Genomic DNA, 21,923 nt, shown 5'->3' with positions numbered 1-21,923 from the left:
AATCTCTCTCTCTCTCTCTGAGGGCAGAGCCACAAAATGGAAGAAGCCTGGGTCCCAAGTGACTGAGTGGAACAGGCCTCCTTCCCCAAACCTGCATTATACTACAGTGTAAACAAGAAACTTTTGCCCTGGCTGGTAGCTCAGTTGGAGCGTAGTCCCATAGACCAAAAGGTTGCAGGTTCCATTCCAGATCAGGGCACATACCTAGGTTGCAGGTTTGATTCCTACTTTGTGCACATGCGAGAGGCAACCAATCGATGTTTCTCTCTCTCCCCCTTCCTCTCTCTCTAAGATCAGTAAAAAACATATCATCAGGTGAGGATTAAAAAAAAAAAAAAAAAGAAACTCTTATTTTTAAGACACTGCGTTTTGGGAGTTGCTACAGCAGTTAGCCTACTTTTCTCATCCTTTCCTTAACCTTAACCATTTCTTTTTTCTTAAAACTTTCCCTTCCCCTGAAACTATTTGCTTCTAGTCCTTTAATGATGATGATAATGATAATGGTAATAATGGCAGCTAACATCATGAAGTTGGTGGTTTTTTTCATGAAGTTCTATGTGTCGGGCACCATGCTAGTGCTTTATCTAGTGTCCCATTTAATCCTCACTACTCTGTGTGATAGATGCTATCACTCCTATTTTAGAGATGAGAAAATAGGTTTAGAGAAGTTGAGTCTCTTGCCCAAGGTCTTATAGACCCTCCCTCTCTCTCTACACTTTTCCTTTTGACAATCAAACCCAATCTCATGGCTGCTGTAATATGTCTGGTTGGATGGCTCCCTGACCCCTCTCCTTGTCTCGTTCCACATTTCTTGGCATATGAATGTGCTGATAGCATTGTTAACTCAACATGTCCAAATGCAGCTATTCCCTTAGTACTGTTCTAAACACTTTTCAATTAATTCCCACAACAAGCCTATGTATGAGACAGATGTCTGTATTCACATCTATGTGCTAAAGTGTTACCCACATTTTACAGATTAATAAACTGAGTCTTAGAGACTCAGTATCTGGCTTATGTTTACACAACTAGTAAACATAACTAGTACACAGTAGAGTTAGGCTTGGGGCTGATTTCAAGGCCTAGTTCTCAATAATGACAATACCTCAGTTCCACTCAAACTAAGCTCTCTTCCTGTCCTGTTCCATTTCCTGCGTCCTATACTCATTCTCTGCCCTTAACTTTCAAATTCTACCTGTCCTTCAAAGTCTAGCTCAAAGGCATTTCTCTATGAAGCCTTTACAGGTATTCCAAGCTGGAAGGTATCTCCACCTTGTTTGAATTTACAGAGTACTTACTCAGTACCTCACTTACCTTTTCCTACACATATGAGTAAAGCTTTAATTCATCCTCATCATAAAAAGTTCAAGCACAGAGATACAGAGTATCTCTTAATTCCCGAGAATTGATGTTTCTATCTTGATTAATGTTTCTGTGTATCTGCTAGAAACTCTATGAGATAATTATTTGAGAAAGGGAGGCATAGTGAGTAATCTTTATTCCCCTAAAGTAGAAATAAACAATTGCTGAATCAACCAACTTCAAATCCCTTGAGCTTGCACACATTACATTTAAAAAAATATGTCTTTATTGATTTCAGAGAGAGGAAGGGAGAGGTAGAGAGATAGAAACATGAATGATGAGAGAGTCGCTAATCCACTGGGGACTGAGCCCGCAACCACGGGGCATGTGCCCTGACTGGGAATCAAACCATGATCTATCTCCTGGATCATAGGTCGATGCTCAACCGCTGAGCCATGCTGGCCGGGCACATACATTACATTTTTAGATGAAGGTGAGAGGGTCTGTTCAAGAAAAGGAGTGACTCCCCCCCCCCCAAGGGGACTGGTAAAGACATGTCAAACATTCCCTCTCCTCCCACCTTCATTAAAGAAAAAAAGCATAGACTTCTAGGTACATGAAGCTCTGGTTTCTGTTTTAGTTGTGTCTTAGAAGGAAATTACTTTTCTCTGAAATTGTAGACGCCCAACCCAGCTGCAGCATTGTTAGACCTCAGGGTAAACAGGAAGCTTCCTGCCTTGGGCCCTTCATGTCCTTCTCCCAGACTATTAAAAGACTGTTAATAGGATGGTAAAAGGACAGCTGCTGGCCATAAAATCAGCCCATTCCTTAGATCCTTAGAGAACAGCAACTCCATCCCACCAAGGTCAAAGAGAAAACTGTGTTGTCTCCAGGTCACACCAGGTGCGTCCACCTATCTGGGGTCCTCGGTGCTCTCTTCTATGATCAATTGTAACCATAATGGTCTTTGCTAGATACCAGAGTGATTTAGTTGAGAAGATGACATTCCCATTTATAGGGTCTCTGGTCCTTGAAATTACTTGTTTCTGGAGGTGATGAGATCTAGTGTAAAGGTTAAGCTGAAACTGCCAGAGCAGTGAAATCACTCCCCACCATGTGGAGTCTGAGTCACCTCTTCCAGTAGGGGACCAATCATTCCTGATTATCCCCCAAGAAGAGGCAAAGAGGAGAAAGCATGAGAGCAGAGTCTAGTGCTCCTACTTTTGCAATGAAGAGCTGAAACAGGACCTCAGCTCTTCCTGAACACAGGGTGGAAGTCCCTGGATTTGCAGCCGTTGATGAGGGAGGGAGGGAACAATTTCTGCCAAGTGGAAGGACACTAGGGCAGGGATGATCTTTTGCCAAGAAGGGCACTTGGGTGTCTTGGCAGAAGGCAGAGGGCTGCCCCAATCTGTGTGTACATTTTCAGAAGCATTTGACTCTGGACCAAATTCTCTCAGCTGTGCGAAAGCTGGGGTAATGGATGGGAAATGCTTATTGGCCAGGCTGATTAGAGAAGCTCCAACAGAGGGTGCTGGGTCTCAGCCAGGAGCTTCCCTTCAGCTGGCAAGTTTAACTTTCTGTCATGGTCAGAGGGAGTGTGTCAAAATTCCAATTCTCAGGGCTCTCGAGAGCTGCTTATGATTAACCATTTATTTTGAAGTTTCTGCTTGTTGGGATTTTTTGCTCAAATGGGGAATGAATGGTGATGATGCAGAACCTCTTACTTGGCTCAAAGAATGTAAAATTATTTAATGATCCTACTACCATTAAAGTGATGGGCTCATAACCAAATGGGGCCAGTCAGATACCATTTTACTCAACCTTGGATTTACCTACAATTTATTAATTCATGCTGCCATGTTGGCTCCTCTGACCCATGTCTACCAATCAAGCAAGCACAGGCACTTCGGCATGGCAGGCAAACCAGTGACAGCTTTGACCACTCAGCTGCCTGGTATAGGTTTGCCCATGCAGGACCAAGGGCCTACTTGCCAGGCGCCACTGCATTCCCACATTCAAAGAAAAGCTCACTTAAGTTACTCCTCAGAGTTGCACCCAAGGAGGGGGGGGAGTTTCTTCTAAGTGCTGAAAGCAGAACTGAATATTTTCTCTTAAAATTACGTTTGAGCCTCTACATAAGCATTTAGAATGGGATGATTCCATTGTTAAAGGCAGCTCTGAAGATTTTAGAAAAGGGACCTACAAGAAAAATTTCCCCCAACCCCTAGATCCCCTTATGGGGTAATATCATTTCCCCCAGTTTCAGAGGAGGTACGCCGGCTCTGAAAACTCTCCCAAGGTCACACGGCTGGTAAGTGGGTTTTACTGAGAGGACCAGAATCCGGGTCTCCTGCTTCCTTGGGCAATGCTCTTCTTACTATGACTTTTCCCCCCAAGTAATTTGTATTATTTTTAAAAAGGTAATTGATTGCTTGTATAACCAAAAGTTGTTTAATCTGAATACCTTTGTAAGAGTTTTCATATAAATAAATGAACAAATCATTTAAAAAGATAATCAGAAACAATGTCCCATTTAGAAAAGAAGGTCCCACTTTACTTACTATTGCCACTGCATTGTTCAGGCCTCTGCCATCATGTGTGGACTATTACCAGCCTGTTAGCTAGAACCTTTGAGAAAATTTACATTTATTTATTATATATATTTATATATTTTTAAAAATTGATTTTGAGAGAGGGGAAGGGGGGCAGAGAAAGAAAGAAACAATGATTTGTTGTTCCACCTATCTATGCACTCACTGGTTGATCTTTTTTTTTTTTAAATCCTCACCTGAGGATATATATATATATATATTTTAATGTTTTTATTGATTTGAGAGAGGAAGGGAAAGGGAGAGATAGAAACACTGATGAGAGAGAAACATCGATCAACAGCCTCCTGCATACCCCCTACTGGGGATCGAGCCTGCAACCCAGGCATGTACCCTGACCAGGAATTGAACCAGCGACCTCTTGGTGCATAGGTCGATGCTCAATTCACTGAGCCACATCGCAGGGCCTAAGGATATTCCATTGCTTTTTCAGAGAGCGGGAGGGGGAGGGAGGGAGAAACATCAATGTGACAGAGACACATTGATTGGTTGTCTCCTGCATGTGCCCTGACCAGGGCCAGGGATTGAGCCTGCAACCAACGTACATACCCTTGGCCACAATCAAACCCGAGACTCTTCAGTCTGCGGGCCGATGCTCTAACCACTGAGCCAAACTGGCTAGGGCTCATTGGTTGATTCTTGTATGTGCCTTGCCTGGGGATTAAACCCAAAACCTTGGTGCATTGGGACGATGCTCCAACCAACTGAGCTACCCAGCCAGGGCTGATGAAATTTATATTTAAATCATTTACATTTAAATTTACATGTGGGTCAGTGTAAGTTTAAGACTTATCTCTGCTGTGCTTGGTTGAAAAGACAGATCTAGGTATGCTTTAGACTTGGAATAAGATTTTTTTCACTTACTGCAAAAATAGTTACTACTCTAAAATTTTCCATAGCCAGGACCATTAGGGGCTCTCTAGTGGCTCACACTCCTCCCATTCCTAACCAACCTTCAAACAGAGAGGTTCCAATGGACAGAGTAAGGATCCCGAGGCAGCGCAGGCAGTGCATTTATGTATTTGTACTTTCAGATCCCTGGTTAAGTTGGCTTCAAGTCTGTCCCCTGAGGTTCCAGGTCATGTCCAAGGCAGGAAGTTGCAATGTAGGAGTAGTCCCAGGAGCCAGTAAGTCAGGAAGTAGCCTAGAATGCATCGTGTGACTAGAGAACACATTTTCCAGTTGTACAACAGTCCCATGATAGAATTTCTGGGGACCTTTTGTCCTGATGGGGAGTCTCCTGCAAAAGGCTTCCAAGGCACAGTCTCTAGGGATCTCAGCAGTGGCTCTTGATCCTGAAGCAAGTGAGCTGGAAACCAGTATACAATAGGAGTGGAGGAGCCCAAAAACCTGGTGAGAACCTGGAAATCATAAGAGAGGGGAAACCCACACATTTATTGGAATGTCACTGCCTCAAATTGGACCAGCCTGGGGCTTCCCTGCTGCTGGGTGAACTATAACTCCATGACTAGAAATGTATTATACTAGACACAAAATTTAGTAGAGCTTAGGATCTGCCTTATAAAGCTGTGTGTGATACTAGCCAAGTGACCTCAATGTTACAAATAAACATAGCTACAGACTAATTACCACAATAATGGGTCAATCAATACAAAAATCTCTGCGGGGTCCAATTTTACCCCAGGGCCTGGACTCTATAAACGCTAGGCTATGGCGTGGGGCTTTGGGAACCTAAGGTGGTTCCCCTATCCTGTGGGGATGGCAAAGCAGAGGGAAAGGGGGCAGAGGATGCTATGGTTCAACATGCTCCCTTCTAAGGGAATTCAGAGACAAATGGCCTCCCTCATCAAGGCTAAGCTTTGCTGGCACTCCCTCTACTAGCTAACCCAGCTATAAACACAGAACGCTGGCTTCTGTTTCCCGAGCCTCTTATTCACACAGCTCAGAAAACTTTACGAACAGCCAATGTGTGCCTCTGAGAGGCAGAAACTGCTAAGGAGTGGCCAGCATGGAGACCAAAAGACTTCCTTGGGATTAAGTTGAAACAGGCCACAGCCAGGAACAAAAAAAAAAAATCAAACGATCAAACCTTTCCCATCCCTTTCTATCCCACCTGCACCCCAAACACTGCACAAGATGTTTCTCTGAAAACTGAGCATTCGCTCAGAGTATCTCAGAAAGTCAACTATCACGTTGACATTTTGGGTATAACTATGTATTAGGGGGAAGTCCCAGAGGTATTATCTGTGCTGATTCCTATTTCTCAGTCAAATCAGGTCCTGTCACAACTCTCGTCTTTGCACACATCCTTCATTTGCCCAGAATGTTCTTCCTTTGCTTCTTAAGTGGAATTCCTTATTTTTTACAACCTGGCCAAAATCTGATGCCCTCCTTCAGTCAGCTACTTTTTCCCTCTGTACTTCCACAATACCTTGTCTCAAAACAGCAAGTCCTCTCCCATCCCACAGTGCTATAATTTTATCTGTTAAATGTCTGTCTCCCATTTCTATCATGAGACCCACTAGGGCAGGAATCTTATCTTGCTCATGTTCCATCTTCAGTGGTCTGACCCAGGTCTAGCAAAAACAAAGCCCCCACATAGTTGTTGAATAAATAATACAGGCACAGCCTGGCCAGTGTGACTCAGTTGGTTGAGTGTTGGCCCATGTACCAAGAGGTCACCGGTTTGATTCCTGGTCAGAACACATGCCTGGGGTTTTGGGCTCGATACCCAGTAGGGGGTGTGCAGGAGCATCTCATTGATGCTTCTATCTCTCTCTTCCTCTTTCTCTAAAATCAATAAAAACATACTTAAAATAAATACATACATACATACATACATACATAAATTAGGCACAGATCACTCAAATGGGAGAAGTTCGTCATCTTCCCCATTCCTGACCCAGGGGTTCTGCCTATACTCGCATCCTTTCCCCAGCCAGGAACCCACCTCACCTGAACGTGCATGCACAAACTACCAAACAGCAGCAGTGCCACAGCGTGAACCAGGTACACAAATACCCGAGGACTGAGGAATCCGGGGTCAGGCTTCTCTAGGGTCTCAATGTTCTTGTTCCTTCGCATCCCAAGTGTGAGGCAGAGCCAAGGGTGGGTGGTCACATATGTCCAAGTTGCCCAGGCAACCAGTATAGCCACTGGTACAGCCAGCAGAAAATTGGGCACCTGTTTAAGCTCATAGTATCTCAAAAAGCCAACATTCCAGTAGATATCCTGGATATAGCTGTATATTAGGGGAAGTCCCCAGGAGCACCAAGGTGGCTTGTTTCCCTCTGCAATCCGGTAGCCCTTGTCCATAGCTAACTGCAGCAAGGGCTTAGGGATGGAGTGGGCTGAGCCTGGCAGACAGAACTGGGTGTAGGCATAATACTGAAAGAGGGCAAAGGGAAGGCCAAGTGTAAGCATGGACAGGGACACAGAGCCCACCAGCTTCAAGAACTGTCTGAGAGGATTCAGCACCATGAAAGAAGAGAAAAAGCCTTGGCACTGAGAATGCACGAGAAAGCCAATGTTGACCAGCCCATTGGAGCGTACACCAGTGGCAAGGGCAAAGAGGAGTCCACTAGTCCAGCTTCGGCCCCTTTCCAGCTGCCCCATGGCGGTGAATGTCAGGAGGGCAAACAAAGCTTCTGAGTAACCAGCGGCCAGGAAGACATTGGCAGGGCTGAGGCAGAAAAGTAGTGCTCCATAAAAGGCCTGGCGGGGACAGTGCAAAACCAGACAGCCCAGGTCGTGAAGTGCGACTGCAGCCAGGATAGAGAACAAGGAATTGAACAATGCTACTGAGATTAACAGACAACTCCGTAGGCTCAGTAACCCCCGCAGGGGTCTCAGCAATTCAGTCCCCACCAAAAGGGCCAGGGGGAAACCAGGGAAGAAGGCAAAGTTGTGCTCATACAGGTAGCCATGCTCAGCAATGAAGAGAAAGTGTTCAGCATCCCAATGAGACAGGCCACCCAGGAGACCTTCCACAAGTTGGTCCACAGAGCCTGAAGGGGCAAGGCGAGGAGGAGAGAAGGCTTCTGCATGATGATCTGGGATGATGGCATTGAAGAGAGCCTGTGGGATGAAGGAGAACCAGGATTTTGGTTGAGCAACTGGAAGAAAATATTATTTAATAAAATTAAGAACAGATTTGTTGGGGGAATCAGTCAGTTTTGGACTGGTTAAGTTTGCATTGGACATTCCAGAGCAGAGGTCAATGAGGCAGTGAGATATATGAGTCTGAAAGTCAGAAGAGTGATCAGGGCTAGAGATATAAATTTGGGAGTCATAAGTACATGGGCGGTATTTAAAGGTATCATACTGAATGAGAGCACTAGGATGTACAGATAGAGATCCAAGGACTGGGCCCTGGACACATCAACATTTAGTGACTTGAAAGAGGGTTAGGATCCAGCAGTGAAGATAAAGAAGGAAAAGTCAGGTGCACCCCCCTTCCCGAGAGCACCCCTGTGCCCTTTCCCTTCCCCCTTTTCCCCCACAGGTGTGCATCTCCTAAACTCTAAGGGAACCCGTGAGACTTGCAACCAGGGGAGCAATAGCAGTGGGCAGTTCGTCCTGGGCTAACTCTCTGAACTTGTCTCCAAGGTCCCCTTTTCTCTGATTTCTCAGAGAGCCAAAGCAGCTCCGCCCAGACTCATTTCTTTTCTATAACATTTCTAGAGAGCCAAAGCAGCCCCAACTAGGATTGAAGAGTTGCTTCTTTTATCCTAAGCCCTTCCTTGTTTAACTGTCCCCAGCTTTAATAAATGTGCTTTCGAAATCATAAAAAAAAAATAAGGAATAGTCAGTGAGGTAGGGGGAAAACCAGAAGAGCATGGTGTCTTAGAGCCAAGTGAAGCAAGGGAGTGATCAGTTTTGTTAAATGCTACCAATAGGTCCACTAAGAGGGGGACTGAAAACTGACCACTAGATTTAGCAATGTGAAGGTCACTGGTGACTTTGACAAGAACTATTTCAGTGGGGTGGAGGAGAGAGAAGATTGCCTATAGTGGGTTCAACAGCAAAGGGGAGAAGGGAGATAGTGCATACAGACAACTATTTGGAGGAGGCTGGCTATAAAGGGGAGCAGAGAAATGGCGTATAGTAGGTGAATGACAATGTGTGGGATCGAGAAATCTTTTTTTTTAAGGTGGGAGATAAGTATTTGTTTGCCAGTGGGAATAATCCAGTGGAAAGGAAAAGAGTATGCAAGAAAGATAACAGAGAACTGCTGGAGCAGGCAAAAGGGGACAGAATCCAGAATCTGCTGCACAGGTGGAGGAGTGAGCCTTGGAGAGCAGGAGAGACAGCTCACCCAACCTTCCGCAGTGAAGGCACAGAGGCGAAGATGCAGGAATGCTGACGGATGTGGTGCTAGCATTCAGAAAGTCGCTTCTGATTGCTCCTATTTTTCTAAGTTTTCACTCAGGAAAGCAATTTGGGGAAAAGATGTTAGAGACTTGAGTAAAGACTAACACATGTAAAATAAGTCACCTATGATATCAGTTCTCAAAACAGGCCGTGCACTGGAATCACCCAGGTAGTTTTAAAAATACTGATGCCTGGGTTCCTCCCCCAGTTAATGATTTAACTGGTATGGGTTACAGCTTGGGCATTGAGATTGTTTTAATGCGCCCCCAGGTGATTCTGATGTGCAGAAAAATGGCGTGTGTGTGTGTGTGTGTGTGTGTGTGTGTGTACACACACACACACACACACACCAGGGAAATACACTAACACTGCCAGGTATTGCTAAGGACTCAGTTGGGTTAATGATCTTGAATAAAAGGAAACTAGTTGCTACAGCTGTGTGTTTTACTCTGGGCAGATGCAAGCATGAAATGGACAGAGAACTGAATTTAACCAAGGTTGGACAGAGGGAGAATGGAGCAAGTGAGTTGTGTGGGTATGCATGATGGAGCATAAAATCTAAGCTAGGAAGAAGTGGAGCGGAAACCCTGAGGTGGGTGAGAGTCAACGAAACAGTGGTAGGATCAATGGATTATAAATCCTGAGGGGTTGGAAGACTCATTAGAGCTGGGGTACTAGAGGCGGTGAGCTGAAAAGATAGGAAATAGTGGCCACATATATCAGCTTTATTCAAATTACCAGGAAATCAACAATTGTGCTGGAAAGTGAATCAGGATCTAAAACTTTCAATGAATGAGGAGGAATGAGCTGTCATTAACACAGATGACAGCAACAATGAAGGGCAACTGGCAATATAGCCTGATGGCATGAGCTTTAAAACTGGAAGGGGTGGCACAATGGGAGAAATAAAGAAATAGCATTATTGTTAAATATCTTTTTGCCCCATTAGATTGTCAGTTACTTAAGGGAAAAGAGACTATGACTTATTTATTTTTAAAATACGTTTTCAGAGAAAGTAAGGGAAGGAGAGAGAGAAATAGAAACATAGTAAGAGAGAATCATCAATTGGCTGCCTCCTGCATGCTCCCCACTGGGGATCAAGCCTGCAACCCGGGCATGTGCCCTGACCGGGAATCGAACTGTGACCTCCTGGTTCATGGATCGATGTTCAACCACTGAGCCACACTGGCCAGGCAAAGACCATGGTTTTTATACTCGCCACCTAGCACAGTTCATGGAACAGAGTAGGCACCTAATAAACTTTTGGTAGTTGAATGAACAGTCTAGAAAACATCCTTGTTTCCAAATCACCATCTGAATTAGAACCCAGCTGTCCTGGTTCCCTATCCCAGATGCAATTCACAGTACTGCTCCATTGGTTCTGCCAATGACTCAGCTGATACTGGTTCAAAACTATCGAGTCAGTTTCTCCAGCCTGGTACCAGGAGTATAAACCCATTTTTAAGGCTCTTTCTCTTTTTGGTCAGTTTTTTTGGTAATCAGGCCACTTCAAACAGTGAAAACAAATGGGACAGGTGTGACAGAGATAACAGCCCCAGTCTCCATGTTGAAGATGCTTTTAACTAAACCTGGGAGCCAGCAGAGCCTGCTATTTCTCCGATAGTACGGGATAAGAGAGGAAAGGAGATTTCCACACCACAAAGGAACCAGCTATGAGCCTCAGAGATAACGAAGCTTGTGATAAAAGGCACAAATAATTATGCTAATATAACATACCAAGAGTGTTGACTACATTCACCAACACATACTAAGGACCTACTAAGCACTGGGCACTGTGCTAGGCACTGGATATAATTCATACATATATAAAATTTGATTAAAATATGTATAAGGACAGCCTTGGAGGGGAAAGGGAGTTTTGCAAAAGTGCAAATGCATTCTGAGGGCTGTGTGTGGGAGAGGCAGCAAGGGGAGACACATGGGAGAAGAGCAGGAGACACAACTGACTAAATGAATATACACAGATGGCCCCAGAACAGTGCCACCTCTTTCCCACTCAACTGACTGACATAGTGCTCAGTCTCCATTTAGGGGATCCAGAGCAATGCCTTGAGCTGTCACACCCTAATGGCATTTCTGGTTACAGGACATCATGATCTGTTGGAAAGATCCCGAGTTCAGAAGTTAGAAAACCCGGGGTGTGATTCTGGCCCTTCTCTAACTTCCTGTGTGACTTTAGGGAAGTTCTTTAACCTTTCTGGGCCTCTGCTGCTTCATGTGTAAAACAAGGGATTAAAGACCATTCCTGAGTCCTGCCCACTTTTCAGCTACGAAGCCTAAGTGTCTATGGTTCCAACCACATGGAGGGGCACACCTGGGAGGTGAAAAAAAGAGGGGGACTATTCTTAGTGTCTATCCCAGTCATGCGGAAACGGCATGTTCAGGGCAAAAGATCAGAGACTGACCTGCAGCACCAGCGTCAGGACCCGGCAGCTGACAGCAAACCTCAGCACCTCTTTCCGGGATGGGTCCAGGGGCCACATCCTCTCACCACAGGAATTCAGGGGTGTTGCTGCCAGGACTGAGCTCCCTCAGGCTTCTAAACTCCAAAACCCAAGAGGGAAATGTCACACATGAGCTGAAAGTAAATTCTTGAAAGCATTCTTCACAGGAGACTCCCCCTTCAGCATTACTAGGCAAATTTAACCACTTAACTTCCCGGATGAAGGAAAAGCATCTCGAAGGCAGATGTCATTTGGTGTCACTCTGAGGCACTATATACTTGTTGGGAAAGTTCCACACAGATAGGCATGAAATTGGAAAGCTAAATTCACAGAAAATCTTTTAAAAGCCTGTTGAGTGCCCTGTACGCAGGAACTAAAGACCTAGGTTCCAGTCCTGGCTCTGTCACTCACAAGTTCTCATTTAGTCCTTCTGAACCTCAGTGTTTATGTATAAAATGAGATCAGATTATTTTGCCCATCTCGCAAAACTGTCATGATGGTGAAATGGACCAAAGTGTGAAGAAGTACTACTACATCTATATTGTGGTTGCTATTATTTGGTGTGTGCCCTTTTCCTCTTGCCCAGAATAATAAACTAGGTCCCAAACCAGAGTCCCAAAAATGGGGCATAGAACTGAACTGGAAGACCATAATGACTACACACTCTAGCTTAGCTCTCTGATGTGTGCTCAACTGGTCTGTTAAATTAAGTGGAGAAGGAAAAGAAAACCACCACTTGGCAGACTTGAGCCAGCTCACATTGCTAAAACAAACTTAGGGGGAAGACAGAATTGACTGCTAGGGATGGAGAAGACTTATTTCCCATCTCTTTGTTGGAATGGCAGCAATGTACAAACAATTGTAAAGCCATTCTAAGGCAAGGAATGCACTTCAAGGCTTTTTTATAAAAAAAATTTCTTGGGCTAAAAGAAGTAGCAATGGCTCCTACAGAACTAATCTAGGAAATCAGAAGGAAGGGCAAGAGCACTAGAGGCAACCCCTTGATTTGGTGTTCTTGCTCCCAAACACCCACTGAGTTCCTGATTTGTGTCAAGGCTCCATCCCTAAAGGGAAAAAAATCTTTAAACTGAGAAATTAAAACAGGGAGGGCTGGAATACTTTTCTTTCTTCTCTTATCTGGCTAATACTTACCGAACCTTTAGGTATAGCTGGTCTGGAATTCCTCTCTGACCTTCACCAGACTATGTGATATGCTCTCACTGCACTCTGCTGTGTGGTCTTTTATTGCTGTTGCTTAATTAAGTTGCTTAGGAGGACAGGGACTTTGCTCTGTCTTGTTCACAGCTATATCCCCAGGACCTAGCACATAGACAGACATTTTAAGCCTGTGTTCTGATTGAGTGGAAGTGGCAAGAACAGGAGGAGCATCACTAGGTCATGGGCTCTGGGTATAAAATCACTGCTCCAGCCCAGCTGGTGTTGCTTAGTAGTTGAGCCTCAACCCATGAACCAAGAGGCCACTGGTTCGATTCCCAGTCAGGGCACATGCCAGGGTTGTGGGCTTGATCCCCAGAAGGGGATGTGCAGGAGGCAGCCGATGGATGCTTCTCTCTCATTGGTGTTTCTCTCTCTCCTTCCCTCTCCCTGCCTCTCTTAAAAAAATCAATAAAAACATATATATATACACACATATATATATTTAAAACATGTCTTTATTGATTTCAGAGAGAGGAGGGAGAGAAAGAGAGAAACATCAATGATGAGAGAGTCACTGATCAGCTGCCTCCTGCATGCCCCCCACTGGGGATGGAGCCTGCAACCCCGGTATCTGCCCTGACCAGGAATTGAACCTCAATTTCCTGAATCATAGGTCAATACTCAACCACTGAGCCATGCCTGCCAGGAAAAACATATATTTTTTAAAATCACTGCTCCAAGTATTCCTCTCACCATACTCCTGTTAAGAGGAAGACTACAAAGTCACAGAAGCCATAAGAAAATAAAATTTCTCCAGAAAGGGAGCAAGATCGGCCAATAGCAACAGTACTTATCCTCAGCACAAGGGGGCGCCTGCTGCTTACTCCATCACCAGGAAGCGAGGAGGAAGGGAGCGGCCACCAACGCCACACCGGTTTGCTCATCAAAATTCAGTTCAAAGGCAAGCTTTTGAAAACCCGAGAGCGGAGGTAGTTTGTGAATCTACCCAACATTTCTAACATCTGACTCGCTGAACCGAGAGGAATCGTAGAAACAGGCATAGCCAACCTCACATGGCCGCTGGTTCTCTATTCTTGGGGTGATTTCACTTTTTCCGCTTCTTTAGTTCCCACCCACATGCATAAGAGAAGTTAGAAACGGAAAGCACTTAACCCACCTCTGCCTCTTCACCAGGCTGCCATTCTTCCTTCCTCTCTCCAGAGTCAAGCTCTAGCCCCAGCGACCACAGGAGACTTGTAGCCTACACGTAGTTTACAGTTAAACCAAGTAAAAACAAAATAAAGCCAGTGAGTTCTCCCTCTCAGCTATCTGCCAGCCTCACTTCCCAACAACCCCATTGCCAAATCATTCTCTCTTAACTGGCAGGACAGAGAGCTACGAGTTTTACTCTATTTTCCCGTGAGATAAACATGCCCCAGAGTGCTGAGTAATAAAAATCTCCATAGTTTCTATATCAGAGATCTCATTAGACCCTGCGAGGCCCGGATTAATTACCATCGCCAGTTTATAGATATGGAAACTGAGGCTCACCAAGGCTATATTTAAAGAGAATGTCATTTTTAAAATTCTGAAACCTCATGGTCTTCCCACCAGGCCTCATCCGGGCGAAAGGGGGATGCGCTCTTTCTGAGACAGGATTACAACCCAGGCCTCTACCCGGCTGGATTTGGGAGGCCTGGGCTGTAATCTTGTTGGGCGTGCCGAGAGCAGGGAGGGCCCGATCTGAGAACACAGGGAAGCCTGCGGAATTGGAGCCCTGGAGCCTCTGGGTGAGACAAACATCATCTGTGAGGTGAGAAAATCGCTCTAACCAAGGGTCCTCAAGGCCAGAGAAGCCTTGCTGGTCGTCGCGAGCCAGGGACCACCTTCTGCCAGCCCAGCCGCGTCTAAAGCCCGTTCTAGCCGGCTTCTTTCACACACAGTCCCAAGCTGGGATCGGGCATCTCCTCTCCCCAAAGGGCCCAGGGGGTGTTTTCGAGGGGGCCGACAGGGCCAGGCCCGGCCGCAGGGCCGGAAGGCAGGGGAGGGCGGGAGACCGAAAAGGAAGAGGCGGCACCCGAGGCCGCTATGGCGGAGGGGAGGGGCTCCCCGCTTCTCAGCGGCCTCCACCTCCTTTCCTTCCGCCTCCGTTAGACAATTTTCCTCCCCCAAGAACTTCAGGGCACCCACGCTGGCGCCGAGTCCCCAGCGTCAGCCCGTTGCGACCTCCCAGGCGGGGCCCGAACCTCAGCTCTTCCATCCGGGACCCGAGCGAGCGGCGCCTGCGCACTGGCTCCGCCGACGGCTGCTCCGCCCCGCTCCTGCCCGAACTCCGAGCTGCTCCGCCCCCTCCGCGGCGGCCATGATGACTCCGGGCAAGTGGGGCGGGGACGGCGGAGCCCCTCAACTCCGCGCCTCGTGTCCGGTCACCCTCCCGCCTGGGTGGCACACCTGGAGACTTCCCTCCTGCACCGCTCTCTCCTCAAGCCCCTCCCCCGCCTTTAGTTAGTCCCCCGGGGCTGCTGTCTCAGGGTCGGTGTTCTTGCCCCAGCTCCGTCCGGCGAGCGTCCACTGAGTTCCCGATGAATGTCAAGGCTCTTGGAGTTGGGCTGCCCCGCGGCCTCGATCTCTTCACAGAAGCCAGAGCAGCACTTTCCCTGCTGTCAGGCAACAACAGCTCAGCACAGGGCCTGGCACATAATAGATGTTCTCTGAATAGGAAGAAAAGCCTTCTTGGGGTTTCTGTGGCCAGCAGCGGCACCCTGCGTCTTGGGTGTGAAGAAAGTGGGGGATTCCCCCTGACTTTCCTCTCCTCCACCTACTAGGGCCCTTCTGTCCTACTTCAATCCTCAGCCCCACCTCAGGCGGCTGAGAATGGTGAAGGAAACTCAAGAGAACACCCCCCGGGGCTCCTCTCGCCCTCCTCACTCGAGCAGTTTCTCTCGTAGGAAGTGGGGTCGAAAAAGAAGAAAAAAAAAAGCAACTCAACATAACCGTCTGTTAGGGAGGAGCGGCCAGTTGGTAGCCCTGTAACGGAAACTGTTAGAAAAACTCTGCACCCTACTTAGAGGAAACAGATAATAAATCCTTCTCCGTTGGTGGATTTCTTGTTTCTGAGGATTCCAGAGACTTCTGTGGTTTCAGTTATCTGCCTCCAAACGAAGCCAGGGGCTGGGTTAGCTTCAGGCCACAGCACTGGATGAGGGAGGGGTTTATCTTCCGCAACAGCTACTCGTGTGGGTGGGAACAAAGGAGATGGTTGCTATCTCTCCGGCAAAAAACACACAAACTAGTCCAGATCAGTTCTGTGGGGGCCAGGGACTGTATCTTTTGATTCTTTGTAACTCATTTCAGGCCTTGAAACCTAAACTGCCCTTCAGGTATTTTTTGTGTATAAGGTGGATAAAGTATAAATCACATTTTAGTTGTGCATTGGAGGAGGGGGGGGGGAATGGAGTTTAGAAGACTCTTCCCCCAGGCTTTTCAGTAACACACACTTGTTCTTAGCTCCAGAGGCCTGTGAGTGAATCCACAAAGCTGCAGGGCACACTAGTGACTGGGGCCTGAGGTGGTGGCTCGAGACTCTAGAAATCTGTGGGGCTCCAAGCAGCACTCTGCTTGCAAAGACAAAACTGACAAATGAACTGTCCTTGCTCTGTGAATTCACATTGGGAAAAGAAATGCATTCTTAAGTTTCCCTCTGCCCACACTAAATTCCCTCAAAAATCTATTTGTAAAACGGACAGGGATCTCTTGTAACAAGTCAGACTGTTTTCTAAAAGCTCAACTGTCACCCTTTAGAGGTAGAAGTTTGTCCAGATCTTCTGCTCTACTTTCCTGCAATTTCTCCTTCCTTTCCTTCTCTGCTACCCCCTCCCCCTTCCGCTCTGTTTCCTGTTTCATTTTCTGGATCCTGCTCCCACAGGAAAACAGGGAAGCTGAATCTTGTGCCCTCAAAGCTCTGACTTGTCAGAACAGAAGAAGACTAGGTGGAGTGGCAGGGGGTTCTGGGCCTCCAAGGCTGTAAGTAGTGGAAGAGGCAAATCTATCTAGTGTGCTTTTAGAGTCAGCAGCTAAAATGGAGCCAGCTGTGCTACCAGCACTGTGGGGGAGCCAGGGAAACGGAGATGTATCCCAGGGCTCCAGAAAGGCTCTACATCACCCAGCCACTTCCATTAAGAAGCAAATATCCTACACCATCAAGAAACAATTTCATAATACAAGCCCCGACCTAAACAATGTTACTGTTTCCAGAATGTAAGAGTAACAGCATTTGTGTTTTTTGATACTGCCTGGCTCTGCTCATGCCATTTCCCCTGCTCGAAACACTTCACTGCCAGACCACCCTTTGGCAAACCCACTGCCTTCAGATGTCAGCTAAAAGCCACCTCCTCAGAGAGGCCTTCCCTGACTATCCAGCCACAAGCACTACCCTGTACTATCCCATCACCCTGTTCTGTTTTCTTCATAGCGTTTATCACCACCTGCTTGTCCTGTCCATGAGTTTTACTCATCATGTTTTCCTGTTAAGAAATGTAAGCTCCGTGTGAGAGTGGGGGCCTTGTTGAAAGTATTGCCAGCACTTAGAACAGTGCTTTGCGCACTGTATGTACTCAATAAAGATCTGGTGAATAAATCAGCTCGTTTAATGTGATGCCTATAGTTCATGAATGCAGGAGCAAAGACTCAGGGAAGTGACTGGCCTGAAGTTACAGAGCTAGTGCAGAGGTGGGACTTAAATGTAGGTCTCTAGTCTCCCAGGCTGTTTTTTTCTAACACTCCACACTGTTTTAATTTTTCTTAGGTTTACCTCTTTCCCTCTCTTCCTTTTTCCCCACACAAGTCCTTATGGGCTATAGCCGCTATCCCAAGAATACTACATAGGGCACACCAACTCCTAACTACTCTTTCACTAAATTCCTATCTTACCTATTTGGTTCACTCAACAAAATGTGAGTGCCTGCTCTGTGAGCGAAGATGAGGATGAGCGCTGAGCAAGGCAGACACAGTTCTTGTCCTCATGGAAATAATATCTTCCTCATGGATTTTATAGTGCTTGGCACAAAGTGCTCAGTAAGGATGGGCTGTTACACCCTCTTGAATGAAAAGAGAAGTGCTTTTTCTGCTGAAAGTGTGGAGGAAGTTCTCATGGAGCACTCCCCTCCCTGAAGCAACCTGACAGCTCATTTCTCTCTGTAGCTGGCTTGCCTTCCTCCTGCCACATCTGGAGATGGCCTTGGCTCCAGGCTGAGCAGAGAAATGGTACAGTGTATCTATTCACAGTAACTCAGTTTCCAGACACTAAACTTCCATGACCCCAATCCTATTTGAATATTGGAGAAGCTTATCCTGATCTGGGACGTTGCCCTCGAGGCCATGGCATTATGGGACACACGTGTCCACATAGGCTTCTGATACCTGTCACTGCCAACTGTTAGTAGGCAGTGCTAATGACTGTGATGACAGGCAGCTGTGCCTTACCAGAACTTTATGCTACTTCCTTTCACTATGGATAAAAGGCATTCATTGGCAGTTTCCAAGGATGTTGAGAGACATTTACATCCATCCTGAAATCTGGGGTAGCCAAAAGCATATGTTTTGGGCTTCTGCTGTATCACTTGAAGATGCCCATCCACTCCAGGACAAAGACCCTGTCCTGTCCTACTTCCCAATTGCAGAACCCAAATACTGATCCTTTAAAGGCCATGAACACTAGGTTATCTTTCACTCTTTCTTTGGTGTTTGCCTTTCAGTAGTTAGAAAACCTTGACCCCACTGAGAGGCCTAGTGGGAAGGGCCTTAGCCACTTAGGGGTGGCAGTGGCTACAAGGCAAAAGAGCCAATGAGGTTGAGAGTATTGTTTAGGCCAGACTTGGCTGCTCTCCAGCTATGAAAGAAGGTTAAGGTCATTTAGGGGGTGGGGAGGGAGGAGCCTGGGAAAAGAACTGCTGGCCACACCCCTGGGCTCTCTACTGGCAAGGTTCTATTTACTTCTCAAAAGCAAATTACTCACAGCTCAGTGGCTAGCAGTTCTTGGCCTGTGCTAACTCCAGTCAGAAACTGGAGACCAGGCTAGGCTCCCCCTGCATTGCAGGAGAGCAGATGAAAGGAACCCAGGAAACCAAACTCCTAGGCAATGCTCCACACACAGCCCAGAAATGCACTTTCTACACTAGAGAGTGGAGTTCAAGAGGCCCAGAGCAAAAATAGCCATTAGCAATATTGCTCACCAAAGTATAGATATGAAAAGCTTCCCATTTAGTTTTCTCTAGAAGAGTCCGAGGAGGGTATCTTGTTTGATGGTTAGCCAATTGTCGCTATTTCTCCCTCTCTCAATAGAGAAATATTAATTATTCATTCCTGTTTCTGACTCAAATATTAACAACCATAGTTAGTTTGATAAACACTTGATTGAAATTCTTGGGATAATTTTACCTTGTGCCAAATACAACAAACACGGCTTGGCCGGCATGGCTCGGCAGTTAAGGTTCGACCTATGATCCAGGAGATCGAGGTTTGATTTCCGTTCAGGGCACAAGCTCGGGTTTCCTGCTCGATCCCCAGCAGGGGGCGTGCAGGAGGCAGAAGATAAATGACTCTTTCATCATTGACGTTTCTCTCTTTCCAGCTCCCTTCCTCTCTCTGAAATCAATAAAAATATATTTAACAAAACAAAACTCTTGCCTGTCTAGCTCTGGTTGTCCTTCGACCCAGGAAGAAGGTACAGTCTGGTGAATTAGGAGGACTATGGGCCTTGGAGTCAGGGAGACCTCAGTTGGTGTGTGAGCTCATACAAGCCACTTTCCTCAGCTATAAAACGGGAGCCAGAATACTGATCTCACAGATATGGGGCTGTTGTAGGATTATTTGATGTACTATATCTGGTACGCAAGTAGGTACTCAATTCAAGTTTCAATTCCAAATGTCCACAATAATAGAATTTCTCTGTAACTGCATCTGGTTTCTCCACTGTTTCTTAAGGAAGTGGATGAACAGAGAAGCTATATATTTTAACATTAACCTATAAAAGTATCTGCATCTGGTCAACATCTACATTTCATTAACTATGTGCCAGACTGTGCTCTAAGGCAGGGATATAGCAGTGAACAAAATACACCCCTTGTCCTCAGCGAGCTTATGTTCTAGTGTCAGACAACAGGTAAGTACCATATACAATAGGCCAGAAGGTAAAAAGCCCTACAAAAGAAATTAAGGCAGAGAAGGGAGATAAGGCAGGGGAGCAGATTGCTATTTTAAATAGGGTGGCCAGGGAAAGATACACTGATATATTCGAGCAAAGACTTCAGAGATGAGGACTTGAACCATGCAGTTATCTGGTGAGAGTGTTCTGGACAGAGGGAACAGTAAATGCAAAGGCCCCAAGGTAGAAACAGCCCTGTATAGTGCCGTGAGCAATGGGGAAGAGAGGAGACGAGAGGTAACAGCAAGCTAGACAACTGAGAGCCTTGTAGGTCATTATAATGATCTGGACTTTTACTTAGAGTGAGCAACATTAAAGGATTTTGACCTGACTTGGTTTTAAAGGGAGAATTCTGGTTGCTATAGAGAATAGGTCTTACTAGGCCAAACAGAAGCAGGGAGGCCAGTTTGGAGGATATTTCAGGAACTCAAAAAAGAAAGATATGATAATGCCTTAAACTACAGCAGTAGTGGCTGGACTGACGATTGTTTTTTGAAGAGTGCTAACAGATTGGATGTGGAAATGAGAGTAAAGGATTTTTTTAGCCAAGCGATGGAGTTGCCATTTACTGAGAAAACCATGGGAAAGGCAGGTTTCTAGGGGAATACGGCATTTTAGTTTGGGCATGTTCAAACTAAACTTCCAGAGATGTCAAGCAGTTGAATGTTCTCATCTGGAATCAGGGGAGAGAGCCAGTCTGGAGAAATTAATGGTTAAGTTGGAAGCTGCCTCCAGATAAATGGTTGTCTTATTGATTTCTAAGAAAAATAGCAATCATCCCCTTTGCCAACTATTTCCAAAGGATTCTTTCTAGAACAGTGATTTTCAAAAGGTGTGCCATGGCACACTGGTGTGCCAAGAATTTTTAAAACACACAATACCACTCTAGCTGCTTTGGCTCAGTGGTTAGAACATCAGGGTCCTGGGTTTGATTCTGGCCAAGGGCACATACCTCTGGTTGCAGGCTCATTCCCAGCACCACTTGGGGCACATTTGGGAGGCAACCAATTGATGTCTCTCTCTCACATCCATGTTTCTCTCCCCCTGCCCCCCTGAAAAGCAATGGAAAAAATATCCTCAGGTGAGATTAGAAAACAAAAAACAGTAACATGCAATACCTGACCTTAAGTCAGAGGCAATGATCTCTTTTCCCTTAGATTGTCAAATAAAATGACAACAGCCTACACAATAGTCATCAGGCGTGAATCAAAAGTATACCTATTTTTTGCCCTGGCCAGTGTTGCTCAGTGGTAGAGCATCAGCAGGGGCACCAAAGGGTAGGGGGTTTGATTCTGGTCAAGGGCATGTACCTGGGTTGCAGGTTTGTTCCTGGCCTGGGGCCGAATGCAGGAGGCAACCAATCGATGTTTCTCTCTCCACCCCCTCCCTTCCTTCCACTTTAAAAGTCAATGGAAAAAATATCCTTGGGTGAGGATTAACAACAACAAAAGTATACCTATTTTTGATCAGCAAAAAATGTATTTCTTGTTGTGCTGCAGAATTTTAGTATTAGTTTATGTGTGCCACAAGATGAAAAAGGTTAAATATTGCTGTTCTACAGTATCATCAATTTCTTTGGCTATTTAAGCTCACTTTATTTCAAGAGGCTAACATCCTTTTAATGCCTAGAACTTCCTCTTGCAGGCAAAATCTCAGCTTTCTTAAATTTAAACGTACACTGTGGAAGGTAAAGTGAAATATGGTGCAGAAATGACAGGCTCCAGGATGCCACCTTTTAGAGGAGCACGCACAACAAGGGAGAGTTGCAAGAACAGGACCCACATAAATCTTGACCTCCAAAAGGTCAAGATTTTAAATAGTTTGAAAACAGCAAAAAGCCTCACAAACGTC

At 45.9% G+C, this 21,923-nt stretch overlaps 1 protein-coding gene across 2 annotated transcripts; it reads right to left on the bottom strand.

Moving 5' to 3' along the window:
- Positions 1–1,570: 1,570 nt before the first annotated feature.
- Positions 1,571–15,039, bottom strand: PIGV (phosphatidylinositol glycan anchor biosynthesis class V). Of its 2 annotated transcripts, XM_016216607.2 has the most exons (5): positions 14,704–15,039; positions 14,049–14,132; positions 11,675–11,808; positions 6,831–7,952; positions 1,571–5,275 (listed from the first exon to the last, which is right to left on the bottom strand). In XM_016216607.2, exons 3-5 carry the CDS (start codon positions 11,750–11,752, stop codon positions 4,994–4,996), a joined length of 1,482 nt encoding a protein of 493 aa, XP_016072093.2. In that variant the 5' UTR covers positions 11,753–11,808; positions 14,049–14,132; positions 14,704–15,039; the 3' UTR covers positions 1,571–4,993. The 2 variants fall into 2 exon arrangements, with proteins under 2 accessions (XP_016072093.2, XP_087676363.1); XM_087820237.1 differs by lacking the exon at positions 6,831–7,952 and having other exon boundaries at positions 14,704–15,032.
- Between the last annotated feature and the right edge of the window lie 6,884 nt (positions 15,040–21,923).

The sequence above is a fragment of the Miniopterus natalensis genome, chromosome 9, assembly GCF_054644295.1.
Source record: "Miniopterus natalensis isolate mMinNat1 chromosome 9, mMinNat1.hap1, whole genome shotgun sequence".
Classification (NCBI taxonomy): Eukaryota; Metazoa; Chordata; class Mammalia; order Chiroptera; family Miniopteridae; genus Miniopterus; species Miniopterus natalensis.
The sequence above is the reverse complement of the archived record's forward strand: the minus strand, read 5'-3'. Positions and strand labels throughout refer to the sequence as shown.